This window comes from Saimiri boliviensis, chromosome 13, assembly GCF_048565385.1.
Source record: "Saimiri boliviensis isolate mSaiBol1 chromosome 13, mSaiBol1.pri, whole genome shotgun sequence".
NCBI classification, from domain to species: Eukaryota; Metazoa; Chordata; class Mammalia; order Primates; family Cebidae; genus Saimiri; species Saimiri boliviensis.
Window position 1 is genome coordinate 66,300,538 of NC_133461.1, and position 19,381 is coordinate 66,319,918.

The 19,381-nt window shown below is 37.8% G+C and overlaps 1 protein-coding gene across 4 annotated transcripts in view; it reads right to left on the reverse strand.

Annotated features, from left to right (window-relative positions):
* Window positions 1-19,381, reverse strand: part of PPP4R1 (protein phosphatase 4 regulatory subunit 1) — an 85,564-nt gene that overhangs the window by 12,773 nt on the left and 53,410 nt on the right. For all 4 annotated transcript variants that reach the window (XM_039463533.2, XM_039463532.2, XM_074383774.1 and 1 more), the window contains 6 exons: window positions 15,624-16,147; window positions 9,279-9,451; window positions 7,905-8,000; window positions 5,405-5,590; window positions 3,530-3,691; window positions 14-114 (listed from right to left, as the gene is read on the reverse strand). In XM_039463533.2, coding sequence (XP_039319467.1) covers window positions 14-114; window positions 3,530-3,691; window positions 5,405-5,590; window positions 7,905-8,000; window positions 9,279-9,451; window positions 15,624-16,147 — 1,242 coding nt within the window. The remainder of the gene's footprint in view (window positions 1-13; window positions 115-3,529; window positions 3,692-5,404; window positions 5,591-7,904; window positions 8,001-9,278; window positions 9,452-15,623; window positions 16,148-19,381) is intronic.

Sequence of the window (19,381 nt, forward strand, 5' to 3'; positions counted from 1 at the left end):
GGTTAGAACTTACTCAGCCAGTTCAGCTCGAAAGCGCCAATTTCTACTATTATCTGTCACCAAAAACTCCTGAAGTTGATACAGATATTCTCTTCTTTTGTCAATATGAAGAAGCTAAAGTAACAAAATAAAATATTTACAGGGACAAGGTACAGACATTATTTCTTTTGTTAGAGTGCTTGAAAACAGACTGTAAATAATATGGTTAATTATTCTGAAGAGAAAATGTAGTAGCTGTATTTGTTTTGAAATTTGGTATTAAGTTTGTTTTTCCCTGAATAATTCCATTTGCCTTCAGGAATCATCATTTTGTCTGGAAATCTTTGTTCCTTGTGCCAATCAGTGAGCCACATGAAATTCCACAGTACCATGGGCACAGCCTGATTGCAGGACTCGCCCCCTTTATTCATATGACATCCTTGCTGCCATGGCCCCGCTTAAGGCAGTGGTTATGCTCTTAAGCACACATGTACGCCCCGTGTATGGCACTGCGACAGCAGAGTAGGCACTCAGTACTTGTTGAGAGAAAAAAAATAAAGAAATGTATTCCAATAGCTGCTCTACAAATATTGAAAGGTAAGTTTATAAATGCAAACAAATCAACCTAACTGTACATCAAATCAAAAACAATCAACAGGGAAAAAAGCCAAAGCATGAACTGAGTACTCTAACCATACCTCTTCACGGGATGTTCTAAGGACTTAGGCAATTCTGACTATTATGTAGTTGATCTGATGTCATAATTATTATTGGTGGAGTAATTCTGAAACTCTTTCATTTATGTTTAGAACTGAGCAAATAACTACATATAATACATTAACTTTGTGAAGAACCGACTTTTTACCACAAGTAAACAGAAAAATATATATAATATGAAGGAAAGAGAGGAAACAGTGTTGAACTGGATGTAGTTCATAACAATACGAAGTTAGTAAAAAAAAGAAAAAAAAGAAACATACCTCCTAGCTCCTGAAAAGGCCTAAAAGAAATGACAGCCCAGGAGCGCTGAGCACTTCCAGTGCCTGGATCTCAGTTTCTTTTTTTTTTTGTTTAGAGCTCTGAGCAAGGAAATGAATCTCAGTTTCTAAGGACCATTCTCCACTAAAAAAAGGCCACAGTTCCTTGGAGAAATAGCTGACTCCAGGCTGGGACAGGGAAAGGGAAAGTTGGGACTGAAAGTACTGATGTGTTTAAAAATAAAAGGACAAATCAAAGGACACAAGAGGCAGCTTTAAGGAGTCCCCACTAATCAAATTTGATGCTCAAAACAATTTAGAGAAATAAATTCCATTATGTTGAATTTTTAAAATCCCACAGTCCACGCTAAAACAACTTTCGAAAGAGGGGAGGGAGAGAAGACAGCTTATTTTAACAGGGAATGTTACTTAATAAAAACAGAAGGAATGGCCAAGTATGGTGGCTAACATCTGTAATCCCAGCACCTTGGGTGACTAAGGTGGGGCATATCACTTGAGCCCAGGAGTTCATCACTTGAGCCCAGGAGTTCAAGACCAGGGTGGGCAACATAGTGAAACCCTGCTTCTACAAGAAATACAAAACTCAGCTGGGTGTGGTGGCATGCCTGTGGTTCCAGCTATACAGGAGGCTGAGGTAGGAGGATCATCTGAGCTGGGAGAGGTGGAGGCTGCAGTAAGCCATGATTGCACCACTACACTCCAGCCTGGGCAATAGAGACCCTGTCTCAAAATAAGTAAATAATTGGCCGGGCGCGGTGGCTCAAGTCTGTAATCCCAGCACTTTGGGAGGCTGAGGCGGGCGGATCACAAGGTCAAGAGATCGAGACCATCCTGGCCAACATGGTGAAACCCTGTCTCTACTAAAAATACAAAAATTAGCTGGGCATGGTGGCGTGCGCCTGTAGTCCCAGCTACTCGAGAGGCTGAGGCAAGAGAATTGCCTGAACCCGGGAGGCAGAGGTTGCAGTGAGCCAAGATTGTGCCACTGCACTCCAGCCTGGTGCCTGGCGACAAAGTGAGACTCTGTCTCAAAAAAAAAAAAAAAAAAAAAAAAAGGTAAATAATTTTTAAAAATAGTATCATGAAAATAGAAAATCACTCTTTCACAACCAACACAGTTAACAACTCATTCAGGCAAAAACCATGTACAGATGCCTGGATATGAAAACATTGGTGAAGGACTATGTAGAAAAAGATATTCAGAGTTAGAAAGTATCTCCTCACCAATTCTCTATTAACCACAAAAGGTCAAAGGTCATTTTATAATGGAGTTGTCAGCCTTCTTGTCACCAATGATGGGAAGAGCCAACACCACACTAGCCCTGATGTAATACATTCAGAAAAACAGATGGCAACCTACACAGGTTAACATGTCTGCCAAAAAAACCCAAAAAACAAAAACCCCTGTTTACCCAGAATCAAAGTGTGTAAATTCAAATTGAGGGTAATTCTGTAAAACCACTGGTTTGGACTCCTCAAAAATGCCAGTGACACCCAGATTTTTTTTTTTTTTTTTGAGATGGAGTGTTGCTCTGTTGCCAGGCTGGAGTGCAGAAGTGCAATCTCAGCTCACTGCAACTATCACCTCCTGAGTTCAAGCAATTCTCGTGCCTCAGCCTCCCAAGTAGCTGGGATTACAGGCATGTACCACCACACCCAGCTAAATTTTTTTGCATTTTTAGTAGAGACGGAGTTTACCCATGTTGGCCAGGATGGTCTTAATCTCCTGACCTCGTGATCCACTTGCCTCAGCCTCCCAAAGTGCTGGTATTACAAGCGTGAGCCACCGTGCCCAGCTAACACCACTGCACCCGGCCTCAATGTTTTTAAAAGGGAGGACTACAATTATTTCTGTCAAGCCTTAGAATTATTAGAGTCAATTTCAAGGCTAAAGTCTAAAAAACAACCAACAGTACTTCAGGATTAAACAACTTGTAAAAAATCAGGGCTATTCACTTTGGAGACCAGAGCTCCCATACAAAAGGAGTGAGCGCTAAAGGTAAACTCTCAGACTCCTGAAATACCACATAAAGTCTCCAAACTTAATACACAGTTGACCTTCAACAACACGGGTTTCAACTGCATGGGTCCACTTATGCTTGAATTTTTTTCCCAACCAAATGAAGATTGAAAATACAGTATTCCTGGATGCAAAACATGAGTACACAGACGGCAGATTTTTTCTATATGTGGGTTCCCTAGGAATGGAGTATTGCATGGATTTGGGTATGCCTGGGGGTCCTGGAACCAATCCCCCTGCATATACTGAGGGATGACAACAGTTCATGATATTTTTTTAACATATATTTCATTATTCGATAATTTTGAAAACTAACAAAGGTACAAATGTCTGTAAACTATCATCTAATACTGTTTAAAAGTGAAAGTGTAATTATAGGACTATTTCTTTTTTAAGTCACATCTTGACATCAGCTTATAGCTATATTTTCTTTCACAGGAACACACAAGAACCTCTCTTGGTGACAAAAGATAAGACTTAGATTTACAGCAGAATTTTGTTGCATATTTATGAAAAAGAATTTTAAAATTACCTTCAGAAAATCATGCAAGTGTTTAAGGACACCTATCCTGACTTCATCGAGGTCTTTTAAAAATCCATTAAAAATTGGAACCAGATCTGCAGCTGTCAACTGATCTCCGAGAATAACTGCAAGCTCGTGGATGGAGAATGCTAGAGTTCGTCGAACTTTCCACTGCAGAAATGAAAACACATTACTAAGCTAAATGCAAAGTGCTCAGTACTTTAAACTTTAGGCAATATATGAAGGCTAATTTATATATGAATGTTACTAATCTCAAAAATTAAATCAGAATAGTAATAAAATATACTAATTTTAAATTATGTAAATTATATATTTATGTATTCATGACTAAATTATGTATCAAAAAAAGTTTAACAGAAAATGCTTAAATCCCTGCATAGTATGTAATATTGTCCTTTCATTTATGAAGAAAAAAATGCTTAGAAATCATTAAGAATATAGTTTTTGTAGTTCTCTGAGCATCGGACCCCTGATGTGCTGAGGCTGCACATGGACCAAAGCCTCTCTAGTACCCTCCCCAGTGTTCCCCTTCAGATTCCTGTACAGCCAAACCCTGAATTAGGAAAAACAAAACAGAACAATAACATTTAATTGTAAAATTTTTATACAGTAACTTAAAACTTTACCTGAAGAGAAACAGTTCAGAGCAAACATTTTATTTCCTTTCCCTTCCCCTCAAAAGCCACTCTTGAAATAACATTTTACACCCTAGTTAAACATATAAAACAGATGAAGGCAGAGATGTTCTGATGGAAGAGAGGGGCAGCAAAGAGAGGAAACTGTCCTTCCAGACTCTGAGCCATCAGTCACCCAGGTGCCCAAAGAGATTTAACCCATGGGAACCCTACAGTTCTGTGGAATAAAGACTGAAAACACGAATACACAGGACAAAGCACTCTATGGAAATTAGGCCTTTGTGGTTCCATGCCCAGATGCAGCACTTAAGAAGCGTGTGAACACAGATAAATTCACCTCTCCTGGGCCCAGCTTTCCTATCCTCATAGGTCAAAGGAGGAACATGACCTATCAAGATTACTTGCAACTTCTAACTTGCTGAGTCAATGGCATTGATTCCTTACAGTAATTACTAAGAAGTTTAAGGAAAAGTCATGACATATCAGTACAAATTAGCCTATCAGATTCCTTTTTTTTTTTAATAACTGAGAAATCAACTTCACTGAAAGAATGGGTGTGTTCAAAGAGGTGCAAACTTTGTTACACAGAAATCAGCCCTAGCAGGGGAGGTTAGGTCACCAAGCTTAGGAAGAGGTACCACACAAAAGTCACAAAGTTCCAGACAAAATGACCTGAGGCAAGGGTTTAATTTGTGTCTGTCAAAAGTGGGTGGGGGTGAGGGTGGTGTGTGTGGACAAGGAGAAAGCAATAACCACGGACATTATTCCATCTGCACTACAATGCGCATGGCACGAAGGGCCCAGAACTTCATACTTGCTAATAACACTACAGTTCTATTACAGTTTAAATAACTATTTTGAGATCTAGTGTGAAAATCAAATAAGCCTTTATAATACTATTTCTATGTGAAAAATTAAATCCTACATTATCAACAATTAATCTGCAGATAAACTCTAGATAATAACACATTTTAAGTTAGAAACTTAAGCATGTTGAATGTGATAACAATTTCTAATGCTTTAGATAAAAATGAAGAAGCCAAATTGTGGGGCTCTGACAGTGCAAAAAAGAACATACTCCGTTATTACTCTTAAGCTCTTCCATACATAATTTCCTATAACATTAAGTACATGCTAGAACACAAACACAAATTCTTTCGGTTACGACAAGCAAAGCACTGTGCTTTCCACATGCATGTTCTGCTAATTCTTTAACTGCTTTACTCACCTGCATGTCTGAGGCCAGAGTCTCGTATGTCTCTCTCAGACAGTGCCAATTCTGTCTGCCGAGTGTTAGAGCCACACCGGGGAGGCTATATGCACAGTGTTTAGCAATTTCAGTGTCAACTGTCTGTGCACGAGAAGGGTCAGTCATAGATAAATACTGATCTAACAAAGCCTGAGGTACAACATCCTAATGGAGAAAGAGAAACTATAGTGACTGAGCAGCTGAGATGCATTTTGAGTTTAGACATAAATTGAGCAAAACTATTTTAAATATATAGATTTTAACATAGCATCTCAAATGGGAAAAACCAATGCCAAATTTTCTGGTATCTAATAAACTAAGAGATATGAAAACCATGTTAAGGGAAACATATACGAACAAATAAAAGCAACTCGAGGAAAACAATGGATAACATCTTAAAACAGAAAACAGCTCAAAGGACAGTTAGAATTAATTACTAAATTAAAAAGACATATTAAAATAACACCAGCACCTTTAAATGTAGGCAGAAATGATAATGTTTGTTGTAACCCAGCAAATGCAGTATAACAGGTGCTCTGCACAATTTACAACATGTTCATTAAAAAAAAACAGCCCGGCACAGTGGCTCATGCCGGTAATTCCAGCACTTTGAGAAGCCAAGGAGAGTGGATCACCTGAGCCCAGCTTGGGCAACATGGTGAGACCCTGTCTCTACTAAAAAATTAAAGTTAGCCAGGCATGGTGGCTCACACCTCTACTTCCAGCTACTCAGGAGGCTGAGGTGAGATGATGACTTGAGCCCAGGGAGGTAGAAGCTGCAGTGAGCCATGATAGTACCACTGTACTCCAAACTGGGTGACAGCGTGAGACTCTGCCTCAAAACAAAAATTAAAAACATGGCTTCTTTAGATAAAAATTTAAAAAAATTTTTTTATACAAAATTGAAGAGCACATGTTTAATCAATTTGTATATATGTGAAGAAAAGAAGAACACATTTGCAATCTTGTCTAGGTGTGTATAATATAGCTATGGAAGGACATAAAGGTAAAACTGGCTGTATCTCAGGAAGCAAAATGGATGAGTGGAGAAGAAAAACTGAGAAGGAAACATCCCTGAATGCCTTTTAAGTATCTTGAATTTTGAACTACATAAACTAATTACCCATATACACAAAATGAAAATGGAAATAAACTCATTAAAATAATGATTTGAAATACTGAAAATATGTCTATAAGTGGGGGAAGAAACATGTTTCAAAACACTATGTTTTGAATATTAATTTCATTTTTAATAAATACAATAAAAATTGGCTAGATGTGGTGGTGCGCATCTATAGTCCCAGCTAATTGGGGAGCTGAGGCAGAAGATCGATTGCTTGAGTCCAGGAGTTCCAGGCTGCAGTGAGCTATGATGCTGAAACTGCAGAGGGAGCTGAAACCCCATCTCTAAAAATAACAACAACAAAATATACCATTTGACCTGAGAAATCTACTTCTAACAATAATAATATAGTCCAGGCCAGGTGTGGTGGCTCACACCTGTAATCACAGCACTTTGGGAGGCCAAGGCAGGTGGATCACTTGAGGTCAGGAGTTCGTGACAGCCTGGCCAATGGCGAAATCCCATTTCTACTAAAAATACAAAAAATTAGCTGGGCAGGGTGGCTTGTGACTGTAGTCCCAGGTACTTGGGGGGCTACGGCAGGAGAACTGCTTGAATTCAGGAGGTGGAGGGTGCAGTGAGCCGAGATGGCGCCATGGCACTCCAGCCTGGGTGACAGAGGGAGACTCCATCTCAAATAATAATAAAGTCCTAGAAGCAAACAACAAGTATAGGCAGTCATAGTGAATGTAGCACTACTTATAGCATCAAAGTGAAACTACAACAGGTAGCATCTCCCATGGTTTCATACGAGGGAGACAACAGGTGTGGCGTTAACACTGTGTTGTGCTGCTGTGAAGGTGAGGGAGTCCTGTGTGCTTACAGGAGAGATCACCAGGTCACATTGTTAGAAGAGAAAAGAAAAGAGCAAGGCAAGGCACAGCTATCACATTCCAATGATTCCATGAGCACAGTTTCCCTGCAGCTTGTTACTGACGGCACTTTAAAATGGCTTTAAAGCCTTTTTTTTATATTTTCATCTCTGAAATCAAGATGTATTTTATAATTATTGGCAACGTGAACATGAGGACATACCTAGGTAGGATGGGATGACCACAGTTGTCTTGAATAACAAAAAGGGGCACATGTGTACATTTATGTGCCCATGAAGATACATGAAGGAAGATAGCAGGGTGTGTGATCATGGTCACTCTGAAGGAAGAATGGGATCACAGGGGTAGGAAACGGAAGATTTGTGCTTACATGTTCCTCTACTATTTCAATGGAAAATATGACATACTAGTCATAATTTTTTAAACATTCATCATAAAGAAAGGTCAAATTAGGTCAGAAATGGGCTCTAAAAGAGGAATTAGGAACAGACACACAAAAGAACACATTTTTTTGGTCACTTACTTGTACTTTAGTTCTCCTTTCCTCATCAGGGCTAAAGCTGCTACTGTTGCTCAAGTCTGAATCGTTGTGAATATAGTGAAGAGTGGAGTCCATATTCTGTTAAGAAAAAATAACTACTTAAAGAGCTGTCCTGTCTGTACATCTTCATTTTAGCTATCTAAGTTACTTACCTCTCAAGACTGCCATAAGCAATAACACATATAAATTCCTCATGTTTTTAAACCTTATAAACATACCTAAGAACTTTCCCTGCTTTAAATCTAACTTAATGAATAGGTTGCCAAATGTATGAAAACCAATTCCAGAAAAACGAGAGTAATTAAAAACAATATTTCAAAGTAATTTTGAAATAGTCCAAATAGCTCAAATTGGCTTATTTATAAGTACTGGGAGGATTCTTTTGGTCCATTGTTCTAGAGATCATGGAGTGTCACATGCAGTTTTTCTTCTATCTCTATTCTTGGCTGTTAATATCTAATTTCACAAATTATATATATGTTAACAGCCAAAAACAGCAACAACAACAACAACATAAAAACCTTCTAAGATGCAGACATATTAATGCTATTCAAATGTCCAATAAATGGTCAGGGTTTCAATCCAAGGCAGTGGTATTATACAGATTTCTAACTATACCACATGCCATCTAACAGAAATCAAAACAGAAACGCACTAATGTTCTAAGAACCCTCTTGCCATCCCCAGTGTGTGTGCAGGCACTCTTTCCTGAGCTTCTCATTCAAGCCAGATCCGTGACCATGCGATTCTGGCAAGTGGTGGGGTATTCCTTCTCCCCATTTATAAAAACAAGGGCTAAGTAGCACTGTTACCAAATAATGCTGGCTTGATTGAGATGCAGCAGGAAATTAGGGAAGGATCATAGAGAACAGCTACAAGTACACAGTGAAGATGATGCTAGGATCAGTACCCACCCTCACACTCCAGAGTCCAGATAATGTCACTGGCCCTCCGCAACATGGCCTCAAGTCCCGATCTTCTGCTCAGAATATTGTGTTGCTTGCTGCAGTGAAATGGTCCGATCAGAAACAAAGCACCTCTCCAAAAAGAAAAGGGAAGAGTTAATTATTCTTGATAAAGGGCTTTGTTTCCAGTAAGACTATTTCACTGCAGTGAGCTACATTAACATTGAGTCTACCAAATGGTCATATAGACAGGAGTGGGATTTACTTTTCTAGGCATTTCATATGACACTAATGTCACAAGGACAGGATGTGATGAAAACAAGGAAGCGCTAAAAAATCAGCAACAAACAGAACATACAAACTAAAAGTGATTAGCTAAAACTATTCCCCAATGAATAGACTTCTGATTCAAACTACTCTCACTTGGTAAACACTTTACTGAGTTTGTTACCTCAACAGTATCGCTGATTAAAGGCACAGAATCATCTTGACTTATTTTACAATTTGGTAGCTCATTTATACCCAGTTCATCTTGCAAATCACTTCTCTTTTCTATACTGATGGTCTCTTCATGCGCATCCAGGCTGGAAGCACGTAGTGCAGCAGACAGCACTTCCACTTGTGCTACAGGCAAAATAAGGAAATGGACAAAGTGAGAAACACAACTGCAGTATTCTTACAAGGCTTTTGTCCATTTGCATTGTACGTTATCAATGAAATACATACTTTCTTGACACTGCCATCAAAAAGCTGGAAAAAATTTCTACTGTGGTAAATCATTAGTTTTTCAAGAGAAAAAGTAGAAAACTAATGCTTTCATGAGATTAAAAATGTTTATCTGCTACTGTACATTATTCTGCGTTAGTATGAAAAGAGAAATGCTATCTAGTTGCTGGAGCTGCCTCCAGCTTATTAAAAGGAGTCAATTTCAGTAAAAGTTAACTAGGTTTTGGTAGTGCATGAATCAAACTGACAAGGCTTACTTACTAAGCTACTTTAGCAGAAGAGCAGTCACACAAACCCTGCCAATATAAAACAATGGTAATTACAAAGATTCTTGTCACAGTTACATTTAAATATCTCATCTTATTACTGTTTATTTTTCTCTAATTCTTTTTGAAAATTAAAGTTATTATCTTCTCCCAAACACAGCAATTCCAAATGAGCACTGTCTTGCTTGCAGCAAACCAAATGGACAACTTACCAGACAGTGGTTCAAAAACCTGGCAACTAACATTGCCTATGTTTTGAGCTGCATCTTCCTTACAAAGCTGATTCAAAATTAAGATAAGGCATCCTTCCTGCTCCCCAAATAAGAATTTAGCAAAAAATATTGCTTAGCATTTATTCCAAGTAACAATTCACTTGGATATTCAAAATGTGAACATTTTAAATTCAAACATTTTAAACAAAACAATCAGCAACAATTTTATTAAGATAAACTATTATTATACTGCAGCATTTATAAAATTTCTCATCTAAGTATATAAGTGCCTGACAATAGACATGCAAGAAACATACAGGAGGAGGTTCTAGTCTATTAGGTTATACTTGCTAACTTAAGAAATTGAACGTATTCACCCACAAAAAGTTGTAGTGCAACATTTTCATTACCTTCATAATTTCAGCTGCTATTTTTACCAACCATTTTAATCACTTCAGCCACCCACTTTTGGGATGTTTTAAGTTTCCCAAGTCAAACCAAAACAGTACTCAAAGTAGACTGTACAAGAAAGGTTAAAATGTTTGGTCCCATATAAAGAGCATGATGTTTGGGTGGGTGGGTAGGTGCGTGTGTGTGTGATCTCCAATCCATTCTGTTCACTGGAAAAGTGCAGGCATACCTTGTTTTATTGCACTTTGTAGATACTGTACTTTTGCTTTTTTTTTTTTCTTTAAAGAGATGAGGTCCCACTATTTTGCCCAGGTTGGAGTTACTTGCAGAAAGCTATTCACAAGGCATGATCATAGCTCACTGAAGCACTGAATCCCTGGGCTCAAGCAATCTTCCTGCCTTGGCCTCCAGAGTAGTTGGGACTATAGGCACACACCACCATGCCCAGCTTGATACTATGCTTTTTATAAATTAACGTTCTGTGGCAAGCCTACATTGAACAAATCTACTGGTGCTGTTTTTCCAACAGCATGTGTTTACTCTGTGCCTCTGTATTGCATGTTGGTAATTCTTGTACTATTTCAATCTTTTTCATTATTATTATATTTGCTATGGTGAGCTGTAATCAGTGATCTTTGATATTACTATTGTAATTGTTTTCGGAGCTGCTAACTAGCCATACAAGATGGCAAACTTAAATGTTAAATGTTATGTGTGTTCTTACAGCTCCACCAACTTTCTTTACCCATCTCTGTCCTGTCTCTTTAGGCCTCCCTATTCCCTGAGACTCAACAATATTAAAATTAGGCCAATTAATGACCCAACAGTATCTCTTAAAAATTCAAGTGAAAGGAAGTATAACATGTCTCTCACTTTAAACCCAAAACTAGAAATAATTAAGCTTAGTGAGAAAGGCATTTCAAAGCGAAGAAAGCCCCAAAGCTAGGCCATTTGCGCCAGTTAGCCAAGTTATAAACGCAGATGGAAAAGTTCTTAAAGGACATTAAAAATGCTACTCCAGTGAACACACAAATAATAAGAAAGAACAACAACTTTATTGCTGATACACAGAAAGTCTGAGTGGTCTGGATAGAAATCAAACCAGCCACAACATTGTCTTAAGCTAAAGTCTAACTCAGAGCAAGGCCCTAACTGGCTTCAATTCTGTAAAAGCTGAGAAAGTTTAGGAAGCTGCAGAAGAAAAGCTGAAAGCTAGCAGAGGTTGGTTCATGAGGTTTAAGGAATGAAGCTGTCTCCGTAACATAAAAGTGCAAGGTGAAGCAGCAAGTGCTTATGCAAAGCTGCAGCAAGTTATTCAGAAGATCTAGCTAAGATCACTTAAAAGCTGCTAAGGTGGCAACACCAAACAACAGATTTTCAACATAGATAAAACACTCTTTTATTGGAAGAAGATGCTGTCTAGAACTTTTCTAGTTAGAGAGAAGTCAATGCCTGGCTTCAAGGCTCCAAAGACCAAGGTGATTCTTGTTAGGGACTAATGTTGCTGGTGACTTTAAGTTAAAACCAGGCTGGGAGTGATGGTTCATGCCTGTAATCCCAGTACTTTGGGAGGCTGAGGTGGGTGGATCACCTGAGGTCAGGAGTTCAAGACCAGCCTAGCCAAAATGGTGAAACCCCATCATATTAAAAAAAAAAAAAATTAGCCAGGTATGGTGGTACACACCTGCAGTCCTAGCTACTTAGGAGGCTGAGGCAGGAGAATCACTTGAACCTGAGAGACAGAGGTTGCAGTGAGTTGAGATTGTGCCACTGTACTCCAACCTGGGTGACAGAATGAGACGCTGCCTCAAAAAAAAAGTTAAAACCAATGCTCATTTACTATTCCAAAAATCCTGGGGCCCTGAAGAATTAAGCTAAATCTACTCTGCCTGTGCTCTACCACTGGAAAAGTAAAGCCTGGATGAGAGCAGATCCGTTTACAGCAAGGTTTCCCAAGTATTTTAAGCCTACTGTTGAGACCTACTACTTAGAAAAATATTCCTTTCAAATTATTACTGCTCACTGACAATACACATGATCACTCAAGCACTCTGACAGAGACGTACAAGCAGACAATGTTGTTTTCATGTCTGCTAACACAATATCCATTCTACAGCCCAAGGATCAAGGGATAATTTCAACTTTCAAGTCTTATTATTTCAGGAGTACACTCTGTAAAGTTACAGCTGCCATAAATTAAGTGATTTCTCTGATGGATCTGGACAAAGTAAACTTAAAACTATCTGGAAAGGATTCACCATTCTAGACGCCATTAGGAACATTCACGATTCATGAGAAGAGGTCAAAATACCAACATTAAAATGAGTATGGAAGAAGGTAATTTCATCCCTAATAAATTACTTTGAAGGGTTCAAGACCTCAGTAGAGGAAATAACTGTAGATAAGGTAAAAATAGCAAGAAAACTAAAACTAGGAGTGGAGCTTGAAAATGTGACTGAAATGCTACAATCTTATAATCAAATGTTTTTTGTTGTTTTAATTTTAGAGACAGTGTCTTGTTATGTTGCCCAGGCTAAAGCACAGTGGCCATTCATAGGCACAATCATAACCACTACAACTCTGAACTCCTAGTCTCAAGCAATCCTCCTGTCCTCAGCTGGGATTACACGCACATGGTCACTATATCTGGCTCTCCTGATCAAACTTGAACAGATGCCTCTTAGGATGAGCAAAGAAAGTGGTTTCTTGAGACAGAATCTCCTCCTAGTGGTGATGGCGTGAACATTGTTGAAATGACAACAAAAGATTTAGAATATTACATAAACCTATTGATAAAGCAGTGGTGGTGTTTGAGAAGACTGACTCTAATTTTTAAAGAAGATCTACTGCAGGTAATATGACAACAAACACCATTGCCAGCTATGGATAAATCTTTCATGAAAGGAAGAGTCAAATGACACAGCAAACTTCAACACTTTTATTTTCAGAAATTGCCACAGCCACCCTAGCCTTCAGCAACTATTACCCTAACCAGTCAGCAGCCATCAACACTGAAGTAAAACCCTCACCAGCTATGAGACTACAACTTGTCTAAGGTATAGATGATCATCAGCATTTTTTAGCAATAAAGTATTTTTTCAATGAAGGCGTGTGCATTTTTTTTTTTGACAAAATGCCATCACACAGTTAACAGACTACAGTATAGTATAAACACAACTTTTATAAAATTCTGAGACAGTGTCTTACTCTATCACCCAGGCTGGAGTCTAGTAGTGTGATCACAGCTACTGAAACCTTAAACTCTGAGGCTCAATTCTCCCACCTCAGTCTTTTGAGTAGCTGGGTCTACAGGTGTGTGCAACCATGCACAGCTACTATACAAAATCTTTTTAGAGATGGGAGTCCTGCTATGTTGCCCAAGCTGGTCTCAAACTCTTGGCCTCAAGCTAACCTTCCGCCCCAGCCTCCCAGGTAGTTGGGATTACAGATGCAAGCCACTGAACCAGGCTGTAAACATAACATTTTATGTACTGGAAAACCAGAAAATTTGTATAACACTATTGCAATATTTGCTTTTCTGCAGTGGCTTGGAACTGAACCAGCAATATCTCCAAGGTATGTCTCTTATTTGTATTGAAGTCTCTCAACTGCAGCTAGTATATTCACAGTATAAAGAATATTAGACATCTAAAACACAAAGTCATATCAAGAAACTTGTGTGTATGTACATGTAGGTCTTTTTAAAAAGCAACCTATGTACATTTCTTTTTCACTTAATTACTGACAAAAATTTAAAGCAGCTCTTTCAATATATCAATTAATATTTAAGTGACTATGTGTCAGAGAACTAGCAGATATTACAATACAATGAGAACTCCCAGAACAAGCTTAAGGACAATTGTCAATCTTTTTTCTTCATAAAAATATTGTTTAAGAAAAATAAAACAGGCTGAGCACAGGGGTTCACACCTGTAATCCCAGCACTTTGGGAGGCCAAGGTAGATGGATCACCTGAGGTCAGGAGTTCAAGACCAGACTGGCCAACATAGTGAAACCCCGTATCTACTAAAAATGCAAAAATTCACAGAGTACAGTGGCATGTGCCTGTAATCTTAGCTACTCAGGAAGCTGAGGCAGAAGAATTGCTTAAACCCAGGAGGCAGAGGCTGCGGTGAGTCAAGATCGTGCCACTGTACTTCAGCCTGGGTGACAGAGTAAGACTTTGTCTCAAAAAAAAAAAAAAAAAAGAAAAAGAAAAAGAAAAGAGGAGTCACTGAAGTTGGATACACTTAATAAACTTAAGTTGGTAAATAACAACATTTAAACAGAAAGCTGAAAGCTGTAAAGACATTAAACACTTATCAACAGTTGACTATGCTTGCTGTAAACATTCTATAGTCTTTTCCCAGTCCCACCCCAGAGATGAAGTCTTGCTGTCGCCCAGACTGGAGTGCAGTGGTATATGAACATTCTATAGTCTTTCTATAAAAGAATTACTGTGTCTACTGCTATCTTACAAAAAGATATAGAGTCTCTGTGCAAAACAGTTAAGGCAGAGCAGTTAATCTTTAAAACTGTAAAGCATTATTTGAGTAACTGAAAATTTCAAAAGAGAGTGATTTATGAATCAACAAATCTGTATAAATTACAGTATGGAATGCAATGATGAGCCTATTTTAAATGAAAAATTTCCTGAAGATCAGATTAATTGTATGTATTGAGAGAATTTAGAAATACATGATAATGATGGTCACACTACCTTTTTCTTTTTTTTTAATGAAGAAAGACATGGTCTCATTCTGTTGCCCAGGTTGGAAAACTATCAGAGCAATCTGCTGATGATCCTTTGGCACCATTTGAGCTTACGAAGTCGAGGCTGCACAATCATGGCTCAGTGCAGCCCCAACCTTCTAAATGATCTCCCACCTCAGCTTCCCAAGTTATTGGGACTACAGCCATGTGCCACCATGCCTAGCTAATCTTTTATTTTTTTGTAGAGATGGGGTCTTACTATGTTGCCCATTCTGGTCTTGAACTCCTGGTCTCAAGTGATCCTCCTGCCTCAACCTCTCAAGATGCTGGTATTATATAGGTGTGAGCCACTATGCCCAGTTCATAATACAATATTAAATGGCAATTTTTTCTAAAATGAAATTTTAAAATCAGACACTATACTTTTAATCAATTTTAGAATAAAGAATTTGATTGATTCTTCCATACCTTTAACATCTGGATCATCAATGTGGGGCTCTAGATTTTCTATCATTTCTTCCAGTTCCTTTCTGGTGGCCATGGTGATGTTTGGAGAACTGAGCACAGGGCCTTCAGCTGCTTCCTCTGGTCCCTCTGGGCTGGGTTTTCCCCCAGAGTTCTGTTCAAGCTCTATATCTAGATCTATTTCAGGAAGAGGAGTCCTCCAGAAATGGAAGGAGTTATACAATTCCTGATCTAAGAAAGCTGAATCTTGTGAACTGGTGTCAACCTCTGGTCGTAACGTAGATTTGCAGTTACCAGGTTTTTTATTCTCATTACTAGCTGCTTCCTGGTGGGATTCTGAGGACAAAGTACAAAGTAAAGAGCTGTCCACTGGAACACTAATTTCACCTGGAGGCTTCCCGGATGCCTCAGCAGCATGGTCTTCCATCGTGTTTTCCAGTTTGACACTGGAATTACTAACACTTAAATTTGAAGGAATATCCTCTGGCCTGACTTGTACATCCTCTGGGACTTCTTGATCTCTGATCCTTTTATTGTTTCATTTGGTAGGAAAAAAATAACATGAAAGGATAATTACTTTAAAAAAACTAATGAAAGATATTACATATAGCATTTAGATAATTTAAACATTAAAAATTACAGATTATCTGTACAAATTGAATTTACGTGTATTATTTATAATGCTGCTTTCTCCATCAGCTGTTCTGTGTTCAAAGATGTAAATACCTGTTAAGTATAAGTCTAAATAGTCAAGCAATATATATTAGTTAGAGAAGGTAACATTTAAGAATCCTGGGATTCTATAATACCATGCTAATTTCAAAAATAAATAACTAAAGAAAGGCATCCTACAATCATTTTAAGATACATAACAATATTATTTGATGTTTAGGATTATTTGTATTGTCACTCTACTCCAATGACATAGTGAAAAGCTAAGACCCAAAGATTATTTGCTTACATGATAAAAGAAAAATGAAAAGAAAAATTTTCAAGATAGTAGTATGATATTTATTTGCTATCTCACAAAAATATTAAAATCTGCTTGAGTGTAAATATTACTTTTGTTTCTTCTACAATATTCATCTCTATTCCCCAAGATTTTCCTAAAATAAGGTCACAACTTGGTTAAGCACAGATGGTACAAATTCATTAAAGTTCACTGATTACTACCATCTATTATCTAAAGTACTACTGTGTTATTATTTGATTCAATTAAATTTAACAAGTATTTATTGAGCACCTACTAAGAGCCAGGAAACGAAATTAGTATTAAGGATTCAAATGTGAATGAGATGTAGCTCTTGCTCTTGAGATTACAATTACAGGCAAAAAGAAAAAAATGAACATATATCAGCCAATCACTGCTAGACAGGGCAGTAAGCACAGATGCATGCAGACTGAACACAGGAGGAAATGGGAGTGAAGATTAAAAGGCCTTTAAGTGGACACTCAAGAGGTGCTTTACATGGACAAAAAAAAAAGACCTTTAAGGAAATGACATGAGTTGTGCTCAGAAGAACCAATACATGTTTATGAAGCTAAGGGGAAGAAGAAAGCATCCAAAGGAGAAACAGTACATGCAAAGGCCTGAGTAGCTGACCAGGTGTGACACATTCAGGAATCAGCAATGAGGAAATGATGGATGACAAGGATGAAAGACATCACAGGAACCACTGTATTTCAGACCAGCAGACCTCCGGAGTTCATCCTGGACTAGAGGAAATCATGTAGAAGCTAATAAAACTGTTGAAAGATCTGTTGTTTTACACAGACCATTCTGGAGGAAATGTAGAAAATGAGTTGGAGGTAAGATAGGAGGCAGGAATTACAGACATGCAGGTGAGATGTGATGATGTTCTGATGGAGGTAGTGTCTTCGGGACTACAGAAAAACATATTCAAACAGCAGCAAAAATCAACAGGACTTTTCCACTTATTGCATGCTGCAGGTAACAAACAACAGTTTCACAAGAAAGCTAATGGGTTCAGGTTGAGATAGGGTGAGTTAGGGATCCATGCTGGGTTCTAGGTGGTGATATCTATGACAAAGAGGTGAAGACTCAGACAGATATGGAGGTCATCGACGCAGAAAGATGTGGGGCTAACATATGCGGAGGCAAAAAACATGAATAAAGAATAACGCAACAATTGTATAGAATAACAAGAGTGAAGGCATTCTTCCTGTATAAAAGAATAACAATGAGCATATTTTTAGGCTAAGGAAAATAGGTTAGAAGAGGTGAAGAAACTGGAGACACAGAGATTGATGGAATTAATGATAAAGCAATGTCTTTCTGAGGAGAGGAAAGAACATGGGCTTCCAGAACAAAGGGGGACAGATTAAACAGGTGAAGAGACATTGCTTCCCAAGAAATGTGGAAGAGAAATAAGGATGGCTAAGCTAAATATTTAGGTAAATTGGTAAGATGAATACAGGAAAAAGCATCTGTGTGCCTTTAAATACACACAATAAAAGATGTTTAACAGGAGACTTAAAAGGACTGTACAAAAGAGGGGTGATGTTAACACCTGTATGAGCTCCCTGTAGTCACCATTTACATTCTCATAAAATTATGAAGTACCCTCTCAACATAGAATGCTGTTTTCAAAACCATATTTTCACAAACAGGTGATTGTTTTTTAAAATACTGATAAACAAAAACATGCAAGTCATCTGAAAACAAAACAAATTGTGACTGCATTTTAAATTCTGGTGTTTTTCTTCCATTCTTATAACTACAAAATATACAGTATGCATATATAATACAATTGTTTACAATTGTGAAGAAATCAGACTGCAAGTTCTTACTCTCGCACTGCCACTACGTTAATATAAAACTCTTGAGCCTTTTAAGGACTTTTAGGATTCCTCACTTACTCCTTATTCATAAAAATGAGGAGCTGGCCTAGATAACCTGTAAAATGTTTTCCCACTCCAAAGGAGTTCCTGAAGCTAGTGTTGTTATGCAAAGTAAGTGTGTCTTCTATATGTTTATGAATTACATATTTCCCATTTTGTCCATATTAAAAAAAATAATTTTCCCTTTTGTTATAAAGAACATTAGTGGACTAACCGGTAAAATTCAATAAAGGCTACAGAGCAGCTAACAGTATTGTATCAATGTTAATTTCCTAATTTTGGTAACTGGACTAGTTATATATTAACATCTGTGTTTTAAAGAAATATATAGTGAAGTATTTTAAAAAGGTAAAAAGAATGTCATGTCTAAAACTTATTGTCAAAGAGTTCAGAAAAAAAGAATAAAGCAAATATGGTAAAACAGTATTTGGAAAATCTAGATGGATATATGAAATTCCTTGTCCTATTCGTGCAACATTTCTGAAATAATTCAAACTAAAATTTTAAAACTATACTAAGACATTGTTCCAAAAGGGGGGAGAGAGGAGCAAATGGGTAAAACTTGTAAGACCTCATATGTACTATCTGACAAATATAATGAACTTCCGTTTTTCTTGTTTATTCTTTTTTTAAGAGACAGGGTCTCACTTTGTAGCCCAGGCAGGAGTAAAGTGGTATGATCATGGCTCACTGCAGCCTCAAACCCCTGGGCTAAAGCGATTTGATCAGTACCTCACTTTGGTGTTAAAATTAAATTTTAATATTCTCAGCTGCAAAAACAAAAGGAGAATGACTGGTCAAGTAACTGTTTGTCGGATAAATGTAAATGTATTAGTTTGTCCAAACTTAAAACTCTTAGAATGATTTTTAAGAGAAAACTACAAGACAAAGTTTTCCTT